At 39.7% G+C, this 18,771-nt stretch overlaps 1 protein-coding gene and 1 long non-coding RNA gene across 6 annotated transcripts in view; one reads left to right on the forward strand and one right to left on the reverse strand.

Moving 5' to 3' along the window:
• The window catches only part of LOC110473027 (receptor-interacting serine/threonine-protein kinase 2-like), a 13,747-nt gene extending 6,011 nt beyond the window's left edge, over window positions 1–7,736 (reverse strand). For all 4 annotated transcript variants that reach the window (XM_085589648.1, XM_077786337.2, XM_085589645.1 and 1 more), the window contains exons 1-8: window positions 7,603–7,736; window positions 5,289–5,454; window positions 4,813–4,966; window positions 4,441–4,596; window positions 4,152–4,300; window positions 2,381–2,430; window positions 1,132–1,293; window positions 702–787 (exon numbers count right to left, since the gene is read on the reverse strand). In XM_085589648.1, the coding sequence (XP_085445774.1) occupies window positions 702–787; window positions 1,132–1,293; window positions 2,381–2,430; window positions 4,152–4,300; window positions 4,441–4,596; window positions 4,813–4,966; window positions 5,289–5,454; window positions 7,603–7,684 (1,005 nt within the window). In that variant the 5' untranslated portion in view covers window positions 7,685–7,736. The remainder of the gene's footprint in view (window positions 1–701; window positions 788–1,131; window positions 1,294–2,380; window positions 2,431–4,151; window positions 4,301–4,440; window positions 4,597–4,812; window positions 4,967–5,288; window positions 5,455–7,602) is intronic.
• LOC146766429 (uncharacterized) overlaps window positions 1–17,291 on the forward strand; it is a 34,999-nt gene extending 17,708 nt beyond the window's left edge. For both annotated transcript variants that reach the window (XR_014957909.1, XR_014957910.1), the window contains one exon: window positions 1–17,291. This exon is cut by the window's left edge and continues 13,350 nt beyond it. This is a non-coding gene — a long non-coding RNA (uncharacterized LOC146766429).
• Window positions 17,292–18,771: the final 1,480 nt, after the last annotated feature.

Here is an 18,771-nt window from a genome sequence, read left to right on the forward strand (position 1 = left end):
ATGCATCACCATACACAACACACTAATGAAACCAACAACACAGCATGGGTTGTGTAACTCCAGCTAGAATCAGTCTTTGTCCAAGGGCCAAAACCTGTGTCATTGTTTTCCCTCAGTGCCTACGTTACCAGCAAGGATGCAGCTCTGTTGTGGTGTCACATTTGTGCCAGAGTTCCCATGGCAGTGTAAGCAGTGTAAGCTCCATACCTGCTCCATTCCCTCCTGTGGTATTAGAGAGCCCCGGGACCCTGGGATGAGCAGTGTCTTGGCCTGAAAGCCTGGTAAGGGTACAGAGCAGTGCTGCTAATGGTATTGCTACCACAGGTACTAACACTGCTCAGGTTTTGAACTAAATGGTTTCTACCCAGTAATACAAAAAAACTACTTGGTTCTAGTTCTAATCTGCAGTACTTGAGCTGATTTTTTTTCTCACTCACATGGGTTTGCCAGTCTGACTCCAGATGGGGACTAGAAAGAAGTTGTATTTTTAAAATAGCAGGTACCAATTGACTAATGTTCTAGAGAACCTCACAATATATATTCTGCAATTTCTGAATGAACCTGAAATGCCAAAGGGCACTCTCCAGCTCTCTGGCATGTCCAGTAAAACAATCAAGACAAAACCTTCACTCTTGGATCAGAAAGATTGCAATTGAATGAATCAAATAATGTTGTAAGAGAACAAGACATTTTGCACTGACCTTTGCATCCATCAAATTGTAGATTGCTGCAGAAATTACTTCCTTATTTATACTACTCAAAACTCCATTTAGAAGATGTACACATTCTGCAGGGTAATAAAGCATTTTTAGTACCACATTGAGTATGAAAGCATGTATACATTTAGGCATCATCATTGCCACTAACTTTACTATTATATTAAGAAAAAAAGAAGAAATAGAGGAAATAAGTTTACTACAACTTCCACCTCATACTTTACTTTATAGTAAACCAAATTTTGGAGACAAATAAGTCAATTTCTGGTAGGAAGCTTCATTTGGAGGAAATATCAAAGGTAGTCCAGTGAAATAAAGACTATTTCCACTTCAGTTGTTCAGAGTGCTAAAGCAATGTTCCTATAAAGACTGTCTCCATTACAGATCTTGCACGGAAAGAAATCCGGAATGTTACCTGCAGTATGTGGCCTATAATCTGGTTCTTGATGCCAGCACAGAGCAATGAGGTTCAACAGTCTATTCCTCTCAGGCAAATTGCTTGGTATGAACTTTTCTGAAATGCCTGGCCGCAAACTGCTGCAGATTCCTCTCAAAACATCAAGCAGGGTTGTTTGACCTACAATTTAAAAGAAAATATCACTGCCAAAAAATATTAGAGACCTCTTAAAATTACATCAAATGTAAGTCATATTGTGTATTTTAAAACAAAGACTGCTTTTTTAAAAGGAAAAATATATTAATACTCTTTTAAGTAGATATGCTAGCCTTTAACAGTAGCTATAGCTGCTTATTGCAACATGACCTTTCAGGATAAAGAACTCTGTCCAAAACTGAGTCACAAATGGTTATGTAAACTTGTACTGTAAACTACATGCACAGATCCCTCAGGAATACATGCTATTATTTTAAGCAGTGTTTTATATAAAACTTTACACTTGTATTAGGAAAACAGAACAAAAGAATTGTAAAAAAAAGAAATCTACTTTGAGCAGCCTCAAGATGGCAGCCATAAGCTGTATGGGCATTTAGATATTATTCCATACAGTATTTTTTGAAGGCCCTCAGCCTGTAAAATACAGGAGTCCTTCAATAAGTTTTGCCATGCAGAATGAAGCCCATAGCAAAGAAGCCCTTACTGATCTCCACTTCCATGAAACAGGGATTGCTCCTAAACAGTGACAATTATCATGCAATGCTTTGCAAACTAAGTTCTCTAAAACTGCTCACACTTTCATCTAAGAAAGCAAGATTCCCTGATTCCTTGATATAATTCATCATGAACTGACATTTCTGGATTGGTATTTGAAACTCACAGCAACTGTAAATATGAGTATTCTGCTCATTCAGTTAGATACTTGTCACTGATTTTAAAATTCCAGCTGACAAATATGAAATGATATTCCTTCCCACTGATGGTCCATGGAAAACCCAACTAAGTGGCAGTGCTTCAGCAAGCACAGATTGATGATACCAGTGGGGAAAGAAGCTCTGCCTTTTCCCTTCAGAAAGAGCAGCTTCTTTGGAAACATTTAGGATTTGGTGAGGAATTGTATTTACATCCTCTAATGTGAAGCTTTGTGCTGTAACAGCAAGAGAAGGCAAAGGGACATCTGGAAAGACTGTTTATATCATAATTTCACTATAAAAAGGGAATTTGTGGACAAGATATGGACAGCACAAAGTCTGACATCTAAAATAAATACCTTCGAAAGGTTTCTGTCTGCTGAGGCTCTCCCAACACAGGATTCCAAAACTGAAAAAAAAACAAGAAACAAGAAAACAGTGAAAGAACATCATTAGTTTGCAATCTGTATCTATGTTCTCAGTTTCAAATGCAAGTTTATTGCTTTAAGAGAAAGAAATTTTTCACTATGAAGTCTACCCAAGTCTTTTCTAATTCGATGAGACCTTTTTTCAGTTTTCAGTTGAGTTGCTCTTATAAAATCATCAAGTTCTGTTCTCCTTTCTCTATCATTACTGGTTTGTTTTCAGCTAATTTCTGTATCAACTGGAGTTTTCAGCAGGTACCAACAAGCACATCAGTTAATGTACAGAAACTTGGTTCTGACGTACTATGTTTCTATTTTCTTCAGCAAATTTTGATGGGACTCCAAATACCTTTTTCCTTTTCCAGCATGCTAGGAGTAATTGCATTGGGATCATAGATCTATATATATAACCCACAACTCAGATGCTATAAAATACAGTGCTATAAAAAAGATCAATAATCAGAGGCAGAAAAGAAGAGGCTGCTGGATGAGAAAAAACAGTCTACAGATAAGAAGCAAAGCAATCAAAAGGGGAAGAGGCAGTTATAGGATAAACATATCTGCATTTTTATATATCTTGCTGTAGTGATTACAGCTTACAGTGGTTAAAAGAGCCTCCTCTTCTGCCTTACTTTCACATGAGAATCTGGAAAGTATTAATGTAATGTGGACATACATGTAACTTAAATGTACTTGTACTTCATGTATGACAACAAATTTTTGCTTTGTTTCATCACTGTTTAGATGTATCTCATGCAACTCAGTCACATCCCAGTATATTACTATATAATGTATTATATAATAAATGTATACATTAAATCATATATATGAATACAATTTTCAAAAATTATTTATGCTATCTGAAAGCAAGGCTTCACTCTTCCTGTGCAAAACTTGCATTTGTGAACAACATGAGGCTAGTCATTTATAGGTCTCCTCAAGTGTATGCATTATTTGACTCATCTTAGAGACTGCCTCTATGACAATAAAGCAGGATTTTAAATTTATAGGTTTCACACAAGCTCAGAAATCAGAAGATTGGTCTCCTTAGAAGTTATCTAAAATACTAGCCTACAGCTCTGAGTGCTGGCCATGACAGTGTATGTCCATCCAGACCAGTGGCACCTTGAGGTCCTCTCATTTATTGAGGCAGCCACAGTGCATGTCACAAACCCAAAAGGGACATGTGGCAGTGAGTAATCTCCCTCCTTGCTAAAAATCACAAATGCTTCAGTATTACAGCAACCTATCCCAGCAGTGATTCCACAGGATCTTAATGGAACACTATTGAGGGAAAAGTCTTATTTTTACCTGGCCTGATCTAGGCATAAACAATTTTTTCTGAAACTAAAGCTGACAACAGCTCACACTTATAAACTATGTGAAGCAGTTATGAGGCTTCTAAATATAGCTGAAAGTTTTGGCAGCTGTTACACTTTTAAAACATTTAGGTCCATTATATAAACATTTTTATGACTTACTTTGAGAACAGTTCTTAATCTTGGTATCTGCTTCACCAAATATGGGAATTTACAATCTAATTCACTACTGCTGTAGTTGGCCTCATGCCATACTATCCTACTGCATTATGTATGTCTGGCATTTTTACTGTAATGTTTTTGAAGATAAGTGTTATAAGCATATTGGTGGCATTGTAGAGTGCAGCATGGACCAGGTATGACATGCCCTTAGAAACTCCATTCACCTGTAAATATCACCTTTCTGGGAAGGGAGGCCTCCTTCAAGTATTTCAGGGGGAAGATACACTAAATCCTGGCAGTTTCTATGCTGGCAATTCTGCAGGTCTGACCTCAGTTGCTGTTTCTTCCAGTTGGTCAGGCCATAATCTGATATCTACAGAAATGCAAGCAAAAGTAATTTTAGTAACAATAAAACAAGTCTTGGTATGAAATGTTGTCTATTAAGCTCAATATATGCAAGAATAGGACAATCACTGGATTCCATGTTAATGAACTAAAAGTAGCAGCTCCTACCTTGGCTCTGTACTGCACATCCAAAAGCACGTTGGAAGGTTTCAGGCTGCAGTGGCAGAGAGCAGCTTCAAGGCTGTGAAGATGATGCAGCCCTTCAGCCACATCCGACAGGATCCTTATGAGTAAGGGAAAGGGAAGCTCTGGGTACAGCTGATGCTGAGTAACACAAAATACAGGTTTTGGTACTGTGAAGTTGTTGCTATTCCCATTTTCATTTGACAACAAACAACCACAATACAGAAGCACAATGCAGAAGCTGAAGAACAGATTGGAAACTGTTATGGAACAGATAGGGACTACTGTCCATAATTTACATTGTTCTTTGATCTTGTAATTAATTTTATCATCTCAAAGATGACATTGTTTATCTACCTCATGGATGAGGGAGTGGAGGGATCCATTGTTCATCCATTCAGTCACTATCCCCACAAGTCCATGACACTGGTAAATCCCAAGGAAAGGCAGGAGATGTTCAGACTCATAGCATCTGACACTTGCTATGTCCTGAAGTAGCAACTTCCACTCCCTGAAAAAAAAAGAAGTCAAAGGCAGGTTAGATTAAAGGGAACTTCAGCAGGAGATGAGAGTGTAGGATGTGGAAATGAGAGAGAACCCTATGATTGAGCACAAGCTAGTATTATTTTAATAATAAATCCAAATTATTGAGCTTGTTTGTCAGTAAAATTGCCTCCAGGCTGCCTCTTGGCTGGTCAGAATTTCTCCCTTTCAGGAATGGAGATGTTCTGAGGGATCAGGTGCTCCTGGAGATGCCAGGATTTGTTCTGGTGCCAGCACTGCAGGTCTGTGCTGCCCACCTGTGTGATGGGTTGGGCAGGTAAGACCCATACCTGTCTGTAGTGTCCTGGCTGGTCAGCAGCTTCACAGAGATGGGAGTGTTCCAGGAAATATGAAAGGCTTTGAGTGCAAAGCCTGAGCCTGTCCTGGTCAAGGTAAAGCTTTCCAAATCTTCCTGGCCTACCACAGGTAATGGATTGGCCATTTCTTGATGGCTGGCTTGGGGAAAAAATGTGGCAGAAAAAAAAAAAATTTAAGAGGTCTTTTTGTCACAATTACCAAAGCACAGTGAAGTTGCACTGCCCCTTACTTCCAAAATAACTAATCCAACAGCCTTCCTTTCACCACTCTGTGTCAGACTTTCCTTCCAAAAGAAGAAAAATGCACTGATTGCAAAGGAGTGTCTGGACCATAATTTGCCATCTGAAGCTGCAAGGTGCTAATTAATTGCTCATCATTATTTCTATCTGATGCCTTTAAAATAGTAGACCAGTATTTATAATATGAAAAGTGATATTAACATTATATAAATTATGTAGACAACAAACTAGCATCTTACATTTGCATATCAGGCAAATAATTTCTCCACTTTTCATAAAAAAGGCAATTATTCAATAACTGATGACAGCACATTCTGCATCATTCTTGCATATCATCTTTAATACATCATAAGTAAATACAAAAGCAAAAGGAACATTTCCTGCTGTTGTGACCTGTCAGAATTCTGAGTTATGTCTTTGTAGCTGCCAGTAATTTGGGCAGTGCAGTGTCTGTGCCAGACCTCTCTGGGGCCAGCTGCACTTCTCAGGCCCTTTGCATGGCAACACACACATGGATTGGAGACAACTTCTGCAAAGCATCACTGCATGAGTAACACTTCTAATTCCATCTCTGAAGCTCCATTGGACTGGAGAGAGCCAAAAAGTGAGTGGTAGAGGAGGAAAACATGCAATCTAAGATAACAGATGGCATTGACCAGCTGGCACTGGTACGGATTACTGCAGACAGTGAGTCCCACCTCCTCAGCTGGAATATTCCCTCTGGGGTCCAGCAGACCAGGGCTGGAAAAGGAACCAACGAGGGGAATGAAGTAACTGTGAAGGATTGTTGAGTGAGAATTGTGTCCTTTGAGGTGTGCTCTACAAAAAGAACTCCTTGCATGCAGAAGGCCTCAAAGCCCAGATAACTTTTTCTCCACAAGCAAAATTGAAAAAAGCCTGAAGATAAATTTGCTTGTGATATTGCTTCTAGTTAATGAACATTTTATTGTTGGTTAATTTCAGTCTTGTCCTGCAGGCACATTCACAATATAAGCTCAGTTTTGCCTCTAACAACAATCAAAATGCAAAAAGCAGCAGCTGATTTACCAGTTGAGCTTTAACTATATATGATTCTGGTAGGAAAGCACAGTTGAACTTTTTGCTTTTTTGTTAGATTATTGTAGTTTGAAAGCAATAACTGCCTTGGGTGTTTCTCTGAAGTTTCCTTAAGAGAGGAGGCTAAAAATTTCATAAAATTTGAAATGGTTCCTCTGAAGGAAGGTAATTTTCTAAATGAGTGATTTATTCCTTAAAGTTGCAAAGACAGAACTCACAAATGTACTAATCCTGAATTCAAAGGAGGTAATCAAAATGCTGGCAGAAGCAAAATTATGTCTCATTTTTATTCTATACAGCAATAATTAATAATTTAAATATGCAAAAAAAAATTACTCAACTCCAACCATAGTGCAAGGAAGACCAAATAATGGTTTTACCACCTAAACCACCTTGAAGTATTTATTTTTATGTAAAATTGAATCAAGTAATAATATAAGCATTTTTTAACTCTTGCTAACTGACTACTTAGACAAAAATTAAAGCTATCATCAGCTCCTATTTTGGATTTGCAAAATCTAATAAAACTGGAGATTTTTAAAATCAAAACAGAAAGTACTTCAATCTTTATTGTTACAAATCATGTCATGACATGCTAAGCACCATTCTCCCTGTGTCTGAGTTTCTACATCTTCGTATTGCAAGGTACCGAGACTTTTTTTTTCAATTCTGCTCTTTTAAATACTTTTTCTCCCATATCTATTAAAAATTTTATTATCAACCCTCAAAGTCAATATTCCAGAGGTGACCTATGCAAGGAAACGGTTTACATTATTTTTTTTAGTAAGACACTAAAAGTCTCGGATAACTTTGCCATCCTTGCCCAGCTGTGCAGGCAGAGGCACGAAGAAGACTGCTACAAAGCCATTTATTTCAAGTTTCTAATTATAAGGTAATTAAAAAAAATTAATTAATGCCAAAGACACTTCCTAACTATGAAAGAAAATGCAGATGTCTCAGGGAAAGAAACTGGAAATAAAAATCAACTTACCTCTGGAAACAGAAACATGAACCGATGGAGTGATGGAGCGAAACTGCCGCGGTCCCAAGCGTGTGTCGGCTCTGAGCCGCATTCAGACGCGGCTCCAGATTTCCTGCCGGTGAGTCAGCCGGGCTGCTGAGCTCTTCTTTATTGGCCGCCTGCAAACACTTAACATTTCCTGGTCACATACACGAACTGTAACTCTTTAGTGGCTGCAGATAACAGCGATTACAGAAACAGAGGTTGGACAGCTACTTCTTCCACATCAAGGAATACCAAGAGGGAAAAGTGTACAACAATGTAAAATACCATTATTGGATACAGCTCAGGTACAGAATTATGTGGAGCTGTGATCAAACTGCACATCTGATGCTGATCTCTGCAGTGGGTCAAGCTGGCAGCACAAGTTAAAAACCCTGTAAACTTTTTAAGCCAAGTTGATCTTAAAGCAGGAAATAAATGCTGGGTTTCTGGTAGGAGGGTGAGCAGGCACAGGGTGATATGGTGTTACAGAGAAGTCAGGTTCAATGAGCTATCAGACAGCCCTCCCAAAGAGGATGTAGGGGTTAGGGTGAAAGTCAAGCTGGTCATGAGCCAGGAGTGTGCTCTTATTACAAAAGGAGAAAATTACATGCTGGGCTGCATTAGAAATGCAGTCAGGAAAGTGAGATAGGTCACGGTGCCTCAGTGCCCAGAAATGGTGAGGCTGCTGCTGAAATACTGGAGTCAGCTTTAGGGCCCTCAGTTCAAAGAAAATGTTGACAAACTGGAGAGGACACAATACACAGATGGGCCCTGGGGCACAACCCTTACAAGAGAGGCTGAGAGGGCCAGCCTTGCCTGCAGGTGCAGCAGGCTGGGGGGGGGATCAGTTAGAATCCTACAGCTATTTGAAAGGAAAGTCACTTATGAGGGCAGAGACAAAATCTTCTCCATAGTGGCAGATAACCACCATTGGCATAGGCAGGTGTCTCAACTTCAGAGGTTGAAGCCAGATGGTAGAAAAAAAAATCACCAGGTGAGTAATGCATTTCTTTATGAGCCACTCAGGTTTCAGAGGTTCCATCCTTTAAAGGTCCTTTAACTTAGCTAAACAAAGCCATGGCTGAGCTGACCCAGCACTGCCAGCAGTCCTGCCTTTAGCAGGAGGCTGGGCTAGAAAATGACAAAAGCTCTGCATACCTTTAATTGTGTGAAAACCTCACAATTGTGCTCCTGCTAGGCCTATAGCATACACATTCCCACTGAAGGTTGATGGTTCTGCTGGATGCAAGGTGGAAACTTGGAGAGAGAGCAGTTGTTTCAGTTGACCAAAATTCATGTACAATTCTCTATTTATAGAGTCTGACTTAAAACCAGCGTCGGCCAATGAGATTCTGTCCACAGACTTCTGTTGGTTTTGGATCAAACCCTAATCCCTCCCTGGGAGAGGGCAGGGGAGTGAGGCTGTTGGCTCATCCTCCTGTGATCACAGGAAAGTCCCTTATGGCACAAAATCATGTGGCCAGGGCTGTGTGGCCTGAGAGGAAGCAACTGCGAGTGGGAATTCAGGGTCCTGCTGACAGAGTAACTCTGCCCAGCACACCCCTCCTAAAGGGAAATTTGCTATGGGGGAGCAGAAGCAGCAGAGGAGAGGAAAGTGGCCTGTGGCAATCCTAGAGAAGGCTGGAAGCACGTCAGGTTGTGTTACTGGCCCCACAGGATCTGCCTTCCCTTGGCTTTGATTAATCAACACCGCATTAATTTTTGTCCATGTTCTATACTTCTGTGGAAAGTACATTAGAAATGTTTTTATAAGGTGTTGGCCTGTCTGGCTCAGACTGTGCTGCAAGAGAATCACAAACTCTTCAAAATCCATACAGCTAATTAAAGAAAGTTCTTCAGAGGAACTTTGTAGATAAATTTGAAGAACTCCATTTTACATAAAGTCTTTGACATTTCAAGTAGTTTTAGGTACTTCTGTATTTTTAGAATATCATGTGATAGGGAAACAGAGTACTGGAACAATACCACATTTGTTTACTCCTTTTGACTATTGTTTTCAGCTTAAAAAAAACACAGTATAAAACCAGAAAGCTTAATTTTAATCCACATGTGAAGAAAGCAGAAATTTACAGGCCAATTTGCAGTGCAGGTCTCACCTAATTAAACATCATTATCAACTAAACACGCTAATAAAAAAAATCAGTATTTTACCTAAAATTAATTTATCCAGAGAAATTTAAAGCTTCTCACATAACATGAAAGCTTAAAACAATGGGCAAGGATATCATTTGTAGGCTCCCACAAGGCAGACATGTCTTGTGCAGAAATCAGTTAAGAAAACAAAAGTTTAGTTTAACTGTCAATTGGTGTGTTTGTTTGGATGTTGGTTTTCCTTGTAATGATGTAAAATACTTGGAATAGGACCTTGCAGCAGAGAATAATGGGTAAGACAGACATTGAATCATTCTCATCTCCCATGCATTGCACTCATTCATACAGGCAGCCCAATACAGAGGGTAGGGAAGGAGGGACACTCCTGCCAAAACCAGCAGCTGCTGATGCCCAGGGGCTGAGTGATGCTCTCAAGGACAGGGAGAGATGAGTTTCACTGCAAATACCACCGAGTGCACTTCCAGCCATATGGAAGGGGAAACAGCAGTGAACAGAGAGGTAATCTGAAGAGCAGCACTTAAAATGATCATTATGTGAGTGCTTGCAGGATTCTTTTTAGCGAGTGAATCCAGCCATCACAGAGGGTTTGGCAGAGATCATCTGACCATAACTGCAGGAAGAATTCTGAGACAGCAGGTTACTTCTTACATGTACATTCATGCTAAATGGCAGCACAAGTCTTTTAGCAGAGTCATGGACCTAAAAAAACCCAGAGACCAGTTTTTATTCTGTTCAGAAGACAAACAAAACTGACCCTCAGGTTGTCAAAGAATGAGCAGTTAAAAACCATCATATTTATTTATTTACCTTTCAAAGTATCCAAATAAGGTCTTTTAAAGCCCAACCACAACAATACAAGAAGAACTAGAATTGCTTTCTTAATGCAAACTTATTTTTGTGACTCACTCACAAGCTAAGACAGTTCATAGGGAATATAAAGGTGTTCTTAACAACACCTTAGCATCCTGAAAGCAGGAATAATAATGAGAGCTAAAGAATAACAGTTTAAGACAAAAGTGATTTATAAGTCTTCTCCTCATAAAAGTCACAAAGAGTGGACCCAGTTACAGTCAAATTTAGAACAAAATGAGGGTTTTACAAGCAGCAGCATTAAAGGACCATGACATAAGACAAAGCACAAATAGAGTGAGTGTGTATAGTGAAATAATGACACAGGACCAGAAGATTAAAGCATTGAGATGACCCAAATACCAAAGCCTCTCATGCATATTCAGTAAACACTACACTTGGATATCTCAGAAGAGCTCCCAGCATCATTCCTCAATCTGGCTATTCCAGTTGAGCATCCGGGCAGGATAACTTTTGGTAAAGAGGTGGGTTCTTAGGTGCTGTTTTCTTTGGCATCTTGTCTATTTCAGGAGGACTTACAAGGAGATAATGTTAAAATGCTCTAGGTTTTAGAGTTGCAAGATTCAAATTCTGTATAGTTCAGTTTTATAAAAGCTGAGCTACAGTGCATGAGTGCAGGCAATGATTTAATCATCTTGCTCTGGAAGACAGAACTCCAAAAAGGCACAATACTCAGTCACTGTAATGGGATACTTTAAGATACAAAAAATTATGGTGTCCCTTTTCTATTTCATGGCTTTGCAGTTGAACTGACCTTTCCTTTTCTATTTTGTTTGTTTGTTTTGTTTAGTTAAAAAATTGTTTCTTCAAATGCCCATACCATGGGATTTTGGGAAATATTCACAACTTTCATAATGTCATTAATGAGATGACTAAAGTTACCACAGCTTCTGGCCTTAGGCAATTTCCATTGTAAGAGTAGCATCAAGCACCTCTGCTAGTTAAATTCTACCACAGAAATGTATTGATTCATTACCCAATTATTTATACAGTGAAATCTTAAACAGGTGTGACATAATAATTTGTGTAAATTGGAACAAGATGAAGAACTCCCAGACTGCAGAGAGCTTAGGGGACCATACTTGTCACAAGTGCCCTAGTCCTCATCCCAAGCAGTTGTGATCTGTTTTGGAACACAGTGTCCTAAACAGTATTAAGACAGGGTGGAGGAATGCAAAACCTCCAGGTCTGTCAATTATGTACCTGCAGACAAGTAGTTCTAGTAAGTGAATGATGAAATGTCAGAGGCCTGCATTGTGTGACTTTGCTGTGAATGTGTGGCAGAGGTGAGGCTTTAATAAACACCTTTCAAAGCCTTCACACATAGCAAGCAAAACCCAAGCTCTTCTAGGCAAAGACTTGGTGAGCACTCCCTTAGGTTTGCTTCCCTAAGGATGTCTGTCCCAGGGGGAGGAATACTGCAGCCATATTCACCAGTCCCCAGAAGAAGTCTTTCTTCTAGGACAGCATAACATGAATATATTTTCTGATGCCTTGCATTAGAAAATGCATGGCATTAGAAATGTCTCCTGGATTTTTTCAGCAGAAAGTGGGCAACATTTTAATTGGCTTGATTCTGAATGTTGCCTTTTCTCTACCTGGCCGTTCTGGAGTGTGAAAATATGCATCTGGGTACAAATCATCAACAACAATGTTTTTAAAAGTCCGACCTCGACCAAATGCTGTCTTTCATTCAAGGCTGATTTGGGTTAATTTTGAGATTTTTTTTTTTTGGTTGGATTTTTTTTAAAGTTGCAGCAACAGGTAGATTAAAAGCATCTGAAACATACAGATTGCTACTGATTTCCTGTAAGTATTGTTATAATCAAGCCTGCTTGGAGGCCACTCAAATGTAGTGCCATGGAAGAAAGATTTCTGAATTGCTGCAGTAAACATCAGCAGTCATCTAGGAAAGCACTCTCCCTATGGTGACATAAATTCTTTGAATTTGGTTATTAACATACTGAACTAGAATAAAGTCCAACTCTGCTGGAGATGAGAACTTCCTTCTCTTCTGTGGAAAGCAGCCAACTAACACAGAGGATGTAAAAAGTGGAGAATTTACCTTGGTTTCCCAACAGTTCTACCACCACCAGTTGGATAACCCTTTGCATGCCAAAAGAGCCCTTCTCAACCTTGAAAGTTTTACCTGGGGTAGAATCCAGCATGAGTGATGTGAAGAGATAGCACCTAAAAAAGTGAAAGGAGGTATTTTTATGAAAAGAAAAAAAAAATCTGCTTATGGAACTTCAATACAAAAATTGTTAATAAAGTAATTTTAAAAGATTTTGGAGTAATCAAGGGGCTAAGTTTCAGCTTTCGTTTGGAGGTTGCCAAATCAAAACCATCTGAAATTCTATTCATTGCAGACCCAAAACTTTGGAAGACAATGAAAAGAACACAAGACATTATTTATTACATATAGTTTCATTTACTGCATATTAGTTTAAATGGCTGAGTTTTTGAATGTTTGAGTTGGTAACATTGAAAACAAGCTCCTCAGAGGAGGGTGAACATTACAGTTCCTTGACTTCTGCTTGGCATCTACTTCCAGTAAATTTTTTCATGGTTTAGTCCATGGAGATCACTATCACTTTTCCTGTGAGGGTGATGAGAGGACAGGGACACACAGAGCAAGAGACACCCAGGCAGTGCCCACAGGGGCTGGAGATCCCCAGAGCTGTGTGCCCCGTGCTCCCGTGTGCTGCTTGCTTTGGAAAGCAGCATTTCATCCTTAGCAAAGACACTGGAGCCAAAATAGAGTAATAGTCCTACAGTTGAAGAAAATGCTGCAGTAATTCAGCATTAGCTTTTGGGATTGGTATTTTGACTCTTCTAACTTGTCAGTGATTAATCTATTTTAATACAGGCAAACAAACTTCACTGAAAAGTAAACAGTTCTAATAATATCGCTGCACTTTTTTTACTTTTGCATTTTAAAGCTGAAAATAGCAGTGTGGCATGAGTCAGAATAGCTTCTACTGGTTGGACTTTGTTCTGTTGTGTTCTTTCCAGGAAGTGGCAGCAAAGAGAAATGACCTATAGTAAATTTCCCGATTTTACTGCCAGAGACAAACCCCCCCCCCCCCCCCGAGGCTTATCCATGTCCTCAAGTGACAAATACTCCCATTTCCTCTCAGCTTCAGTGGCACATGAAAGCAGGTATCTAAACAGACAGCTCTATGGCAAATATTGAAAAGGAAACTTTTTTAATTCATGCAAAATCTGATAACCCCTAACACAGGCAAGCTTGGGGAAAATCCGTGGTTTTCCCAGCTTGCACAAATGCCAGCTGCAGGCTCAGGACCATGACTGTGAGAAACAACTGGCATTAAGTGTATTTGCACATCTCCAGGACATGTTTTCCTCTTAAAGCAAAATACAGCGGCAGACGTTTGGCAGTGTGTGCACCAAACTCGGAGGCTCCCTGGATTAATAGTCAGGGGTGTGCTGCCCCTCCGAAGCAGCTCAGGAGGATGAAGGCAGGCACAAACAGAAGTCACATGAAGCTCACAGGGGAATGTCCAGTGCCACAGCCCAGAGGGTGTGGGAATAACCCCAGCACATGCTGGCAGCAACCAGGTGGAAAGAACTCTGCAGGAGAGAACTTTGGGGTCCTTAATGGGTAAGCAGCTGAATGTGAGCAGCAAGGAGCCTGTGTGGCAGATAATGACAACCATCCTGGGCTGTGTTCAGAAAAACACTGCCAGTAAGTCAAGAGAGATCTTGAGACCACATCTGGAGTGGCATCTCCTGCTCTGGGCTTCCCTGTGCATGATGGACATGGAGTAAGTCCAGCAAAGGGTCAGGAAATGGATCAGACAATTAGATTATCAAACATGGGAGGAGAGGCTGGGAGAATAAAGATTGCTTAGCTTCATGATAAATCTCAGAGGGATCTTTCTGATATATGTAAACACCTGATGGGGAGAAGCAAAGATGGAGCAAGACTCGATGTTGCCCAGTGAATGCACAAAAAACATTAAGAAGAAATTGGAAGTACAGGAAACTGTTTAAATATAGGAAAACACCATAAAGGTGACCGAACAGTTAAACTGTTTGTCCAGAGAGGTGGAAGTCTTCAGAGGTGTTTAAAACTCAGCTTGACATGGTCCTATAAGCATAGATTGATTGAATTCTTCAGTTTTTTTAAAAAACAAGTTTCTGCAAAACTGTGAAGTGTTGCTTTAAGAAAGGATGTAACATCAGACTTTCAATTGTCCAACATTATTTTTAGCATTGCTCAATTGGAAAAAACCTCTCACTGTTAACCTGTTAACCTCATTTGACTTGAGTTCTTATATATGGCTCCATCATGTAACCAAAATAAGCTTATCTAACAGCTTTAAAAATATTTTTTCCTTCCCCATGACATTATTAGGAAATTGGGGTCAGAGGCACATTGGTTTCATCACTACTTTTTCTTGCTTGCCTGTAGAAAACAATTGCTTAATTTTCCTGTCCTATATCTCTAATAGGGTCAAAAATTATTTGACTTGTGCTATACCTGATCTTAGCAATGGAACGGGTGACTTTGCTATGCTACTGTAACTGCAGAAACTCAGTTCCTGACACTTTCAAAGAGAATCAGTTGGTTCTCTCTGCAGTGGAATAAAAAGGAATAAAGCTATCAGAAGTGGTGGCGATAAGAATAGACAGAAATATGAAGTCCTGACAGACCAAGAAAGCAGCTGAGGGTTTGACCTTAAATGCAGTTCCTAAGCAAGTGGGCAGAGCACAGGAGTGAAGGTCCCAGATGAGGCTGATAAGGACTGGGGGATTTTTGGTACTCTCAGGCCCTGAGAGGAGATAAATCACCGTAGTCACAGCTCATCTTCACTTAAAGGTAGGCTCTTTGAAAGTACCATGTTTGTATTAAAAGGTTTAATGTAGATTTACTGCAATGAATTTGTAATTGTTTAGTAGGCTTTGGTAAGGTATGTTTCTGAATGTCTAACACTGATCTTGAAAAGAATAATTTTAATAGCATTGTAAACCATAATGCTGCTTTCTTGCAGTTCTCATTATATGTTGGCCAAAGCTACAGAATTGAATTCTGTTATCTTTTCTGAAAAAGTCTCTGATTTTAGTGTTCTGTCTTCTCATTCTCTTTTTGGTGATAAACCTAAAAATGCATGTTGTGATACACTAGTGAATAAGTTTTGTTCCTTTTAGCACAGGGTGTGTTTCACTGACATTGGAATTTTTACATCTGAAATTTCCTTCTAGAGAAAACAGTTATGATTTATTTAGAGGAACTTCATCAGCTGGTAGGAAACTATGAGGAAAGTATTAGAGAAAACAAGTTTCTCTAAGTAGGTTCTTTTTTTCTTGCTTGCGTGTAGAAAATAATTGCTTAATTTTCCTGTTCTATATCTCTTGCAACTTGACATAACTTAGTTTTGTCCCGCTGCCATATTACTACTACTTTTCTCTTATCCTTTGAGTACTGGGAAAAATATGTTTGTGTTTCTTTTCTGCTATTTCGTAAGTGGGGTTTTTGGGTGAATTTTTGTAGCCTAGCTTGCAAACATCCACTTTCACTCTGAGCATGTGGGAGCTAATTTTAGTTTCACTTCAGAGGGAAAGCTCTCCCTTTCAGCACAGGGGAACAGAACTGCTTTTCCTTTTTACCAGTTCCACTTACAAGTTGAATCTCAAGATGCTTAGCAGTGTTGTACATGTGAAGAGGGAAAGAAGGACTACAGCAGTTTGAAAAGATAGGTTGGGAAACTGCTGGTTTGTTTTAGGCCCTGGAGCAGTTCACATGTTGAGAATTCTGTCTCCCTTTCTGGGCTGTACTGACTAGCTGCTGTTTTCTCTTGCTTTCCACAAATTTGCTTTCTCTTCCCTGTTTTTATCTCATTGCTTGGGAAGATTATAAACTGTAGCTGAAGCAAGGCTGCTCTGCATTGACAGTGCTTAGCACAGGAAGTTTGTGATAGGGATCAGAGAGCCACTGCAGCGGTGCTGAACAAGCAGCTTAAAAATGAAATGACAGATACACCGAGTGGAAGGCACTACCAATAATGGGAACAACAGTGAGGCTTGTAGGGGAGTGGAGGTGACGTGGTAAACATGAATATGGTATTTTCTAACATTATCTAAGGAGACATCTAAGCAGGGAGGCATACGTGAACTGGATTTTGAGCTCACAGCAGAGCTGGTTGTTAAGGAAGGGAGCAGAAATCAACACTTCTAAGGTCAGAAGAGATAATTTTTCTAACACTGTTGGAGGCAGAAGGGTTAGAGGGTTCCAGCAGGCATCTGAGAGGGTGCTGGGTGTGGGCAAAGGGCTGCACAGCAGCAGGAGCCTTGAGGCACTGCCAGATTAATGTAGGCATGAAGGGTTATGAAGAGACTGTGTGAGTGTTAGAACAGGCTGGCAGGGCTCAGACAGCCTCTGCCTGTGGTCACACATCCCAGGGTAAGGATGGAAGTGATCCCCTGTGCCCACAAGGAGAGGTGCTGGCTGTCCTGAGGACTCTGCCGTGCTGGAGCTGAAAGGAGGCGTTCAGGCTGCTGAAACCTCTCCGTGTGCTGTGGGCTGGACAGGACTGCTGGGGGCAGCCCCAGCCTCCGTGGCTGTGATGGGCACTGAGGATGAAAATGGTGAAATGGTGCAGTGCTTTGTGTGATCCAGAGGGTAAAACAAAAAAAACCCCAACAAACCCCCCCCCCCAAAAAAAAAAAAAAAAAGGAAAAGAGCAGGCCTGTCTCATTTTAGTCATGGCAATGGCTTATTCTTAGGTGGTGGTGGTAAACTTATTAGTAATTCAGAAATCTAAAACCTATGTACAAATCAATTATTGTGTATTGATGGTAAAAGCAGGAATCTGATTGCCTGTATAAGCTGAGGATGAAAGAACACATTAATCCTGAAGTAACCATAGAGACTAATAAACAACCTCAGATGTAAGTAACATTTTTCATTTGGCTATGAATCATTTGCAGCTGAAAGTTCTCAACAAAACTGCTGAAGAGATCTTGAATCTCCAGATACTTCATATTGCCAAATCTTGGAGTATAGTGATAATGCATTTGTTGTCTAAGAAAGATTTAGTATATTTTTTTGTTGTTGTTTCAAAAAGTCAAGCAGCTATTTACTGAGTTCCTAGATTAAAGATATAAGCTGAAAAGCCACCAATTTACCTATTACTCCTGCAAGAGGGATGGTATGACAATTGCTGCTATGAATACCAGCTGACACAGGCATGAAGGAGACCATGAATCTAGCAAGCTTAGCAGGCACATTTGGAATTCATTTAGAGGACAGCATTCAGGAATGCTATGTGAATATACTTACTGTTACAGAGTATATGCTTGGTATTCTTAAAATAATATATTCATCCCAGATTTCTGGGTTATTTTTACACTTAGCCCCAAGGAATGTTGCAAACACAGTGCCAGTATGGCAGAAATACAAAGCATTCTAAACATATAAATCCAGATTATTATTTGGCTCAACCATGAAATATGTTGCAAGCATTAAATGTTTTGTAAAACTTCCAGAATTTTGTGAAACCAGAAGAGTGTTGGTGCCAAGTTTTACAAAAGGTAAATCCTGACTGACAGGATTAAAGGGAAAATGTGACTACAAAGGAGTTTGGTTGATGTAAGTCTTAAAAAAAAAATCACAGGAAAGTGAGGAAGTATTCAGTTGAGAAGCAGTCAGAATATATATTCACAGAGTAGCTGCATAGATAAACCTTGTTAAAAGTTTTACTATACCATGACATGTCAAGTAAAAGGTTTAACAAAAGTAAAGAGGTCTTTTACAAACATTAGGCAGACAAGAAGTGGAGAATGAGCTAAGGAAAAGCAGGAAAAGCTAAGAAAGCAGGTGTTGGGGAGAACTGCCATTTATTGGATTTGTCACTAGTAGGGCTTCACAGTGGTTTGTAGAAGACTTAATATCCCTGTCCTCTAATCTGAGAGTGAATGTGAAAGCTGATAAAATTTTGTGATTGATACAAAAAAAGAGGTGAAATATTAAAAAACAATACAGAAGAGAGTTCAGTTGTTTGCTTGCTGAGCTCATTCTGGCAAAAGGCATTTGTTGTAAACAAATAAGCTGAAGCTACTCCAGCATGTAGGAAAAAAAAAAAAAAAAAAAAAAGTGAGCTTGCCTGGACACTAAGATTTATCCTG

This window comes from Lonchura striata, chromosome 11 (assembly GCF_050655825.1).
Source record: "Lonchura striata isolate lonStrDom1 chromosome 11, ASM5065582v1, whole genome shotgun sequence".
NCBI classification, from domain to species: domain Eukaryota; kingdom Metazoa; phylum Chordata; class Aves; order Passeriformes; family Estrildidae; genus Lonchura; species Lonchura striata.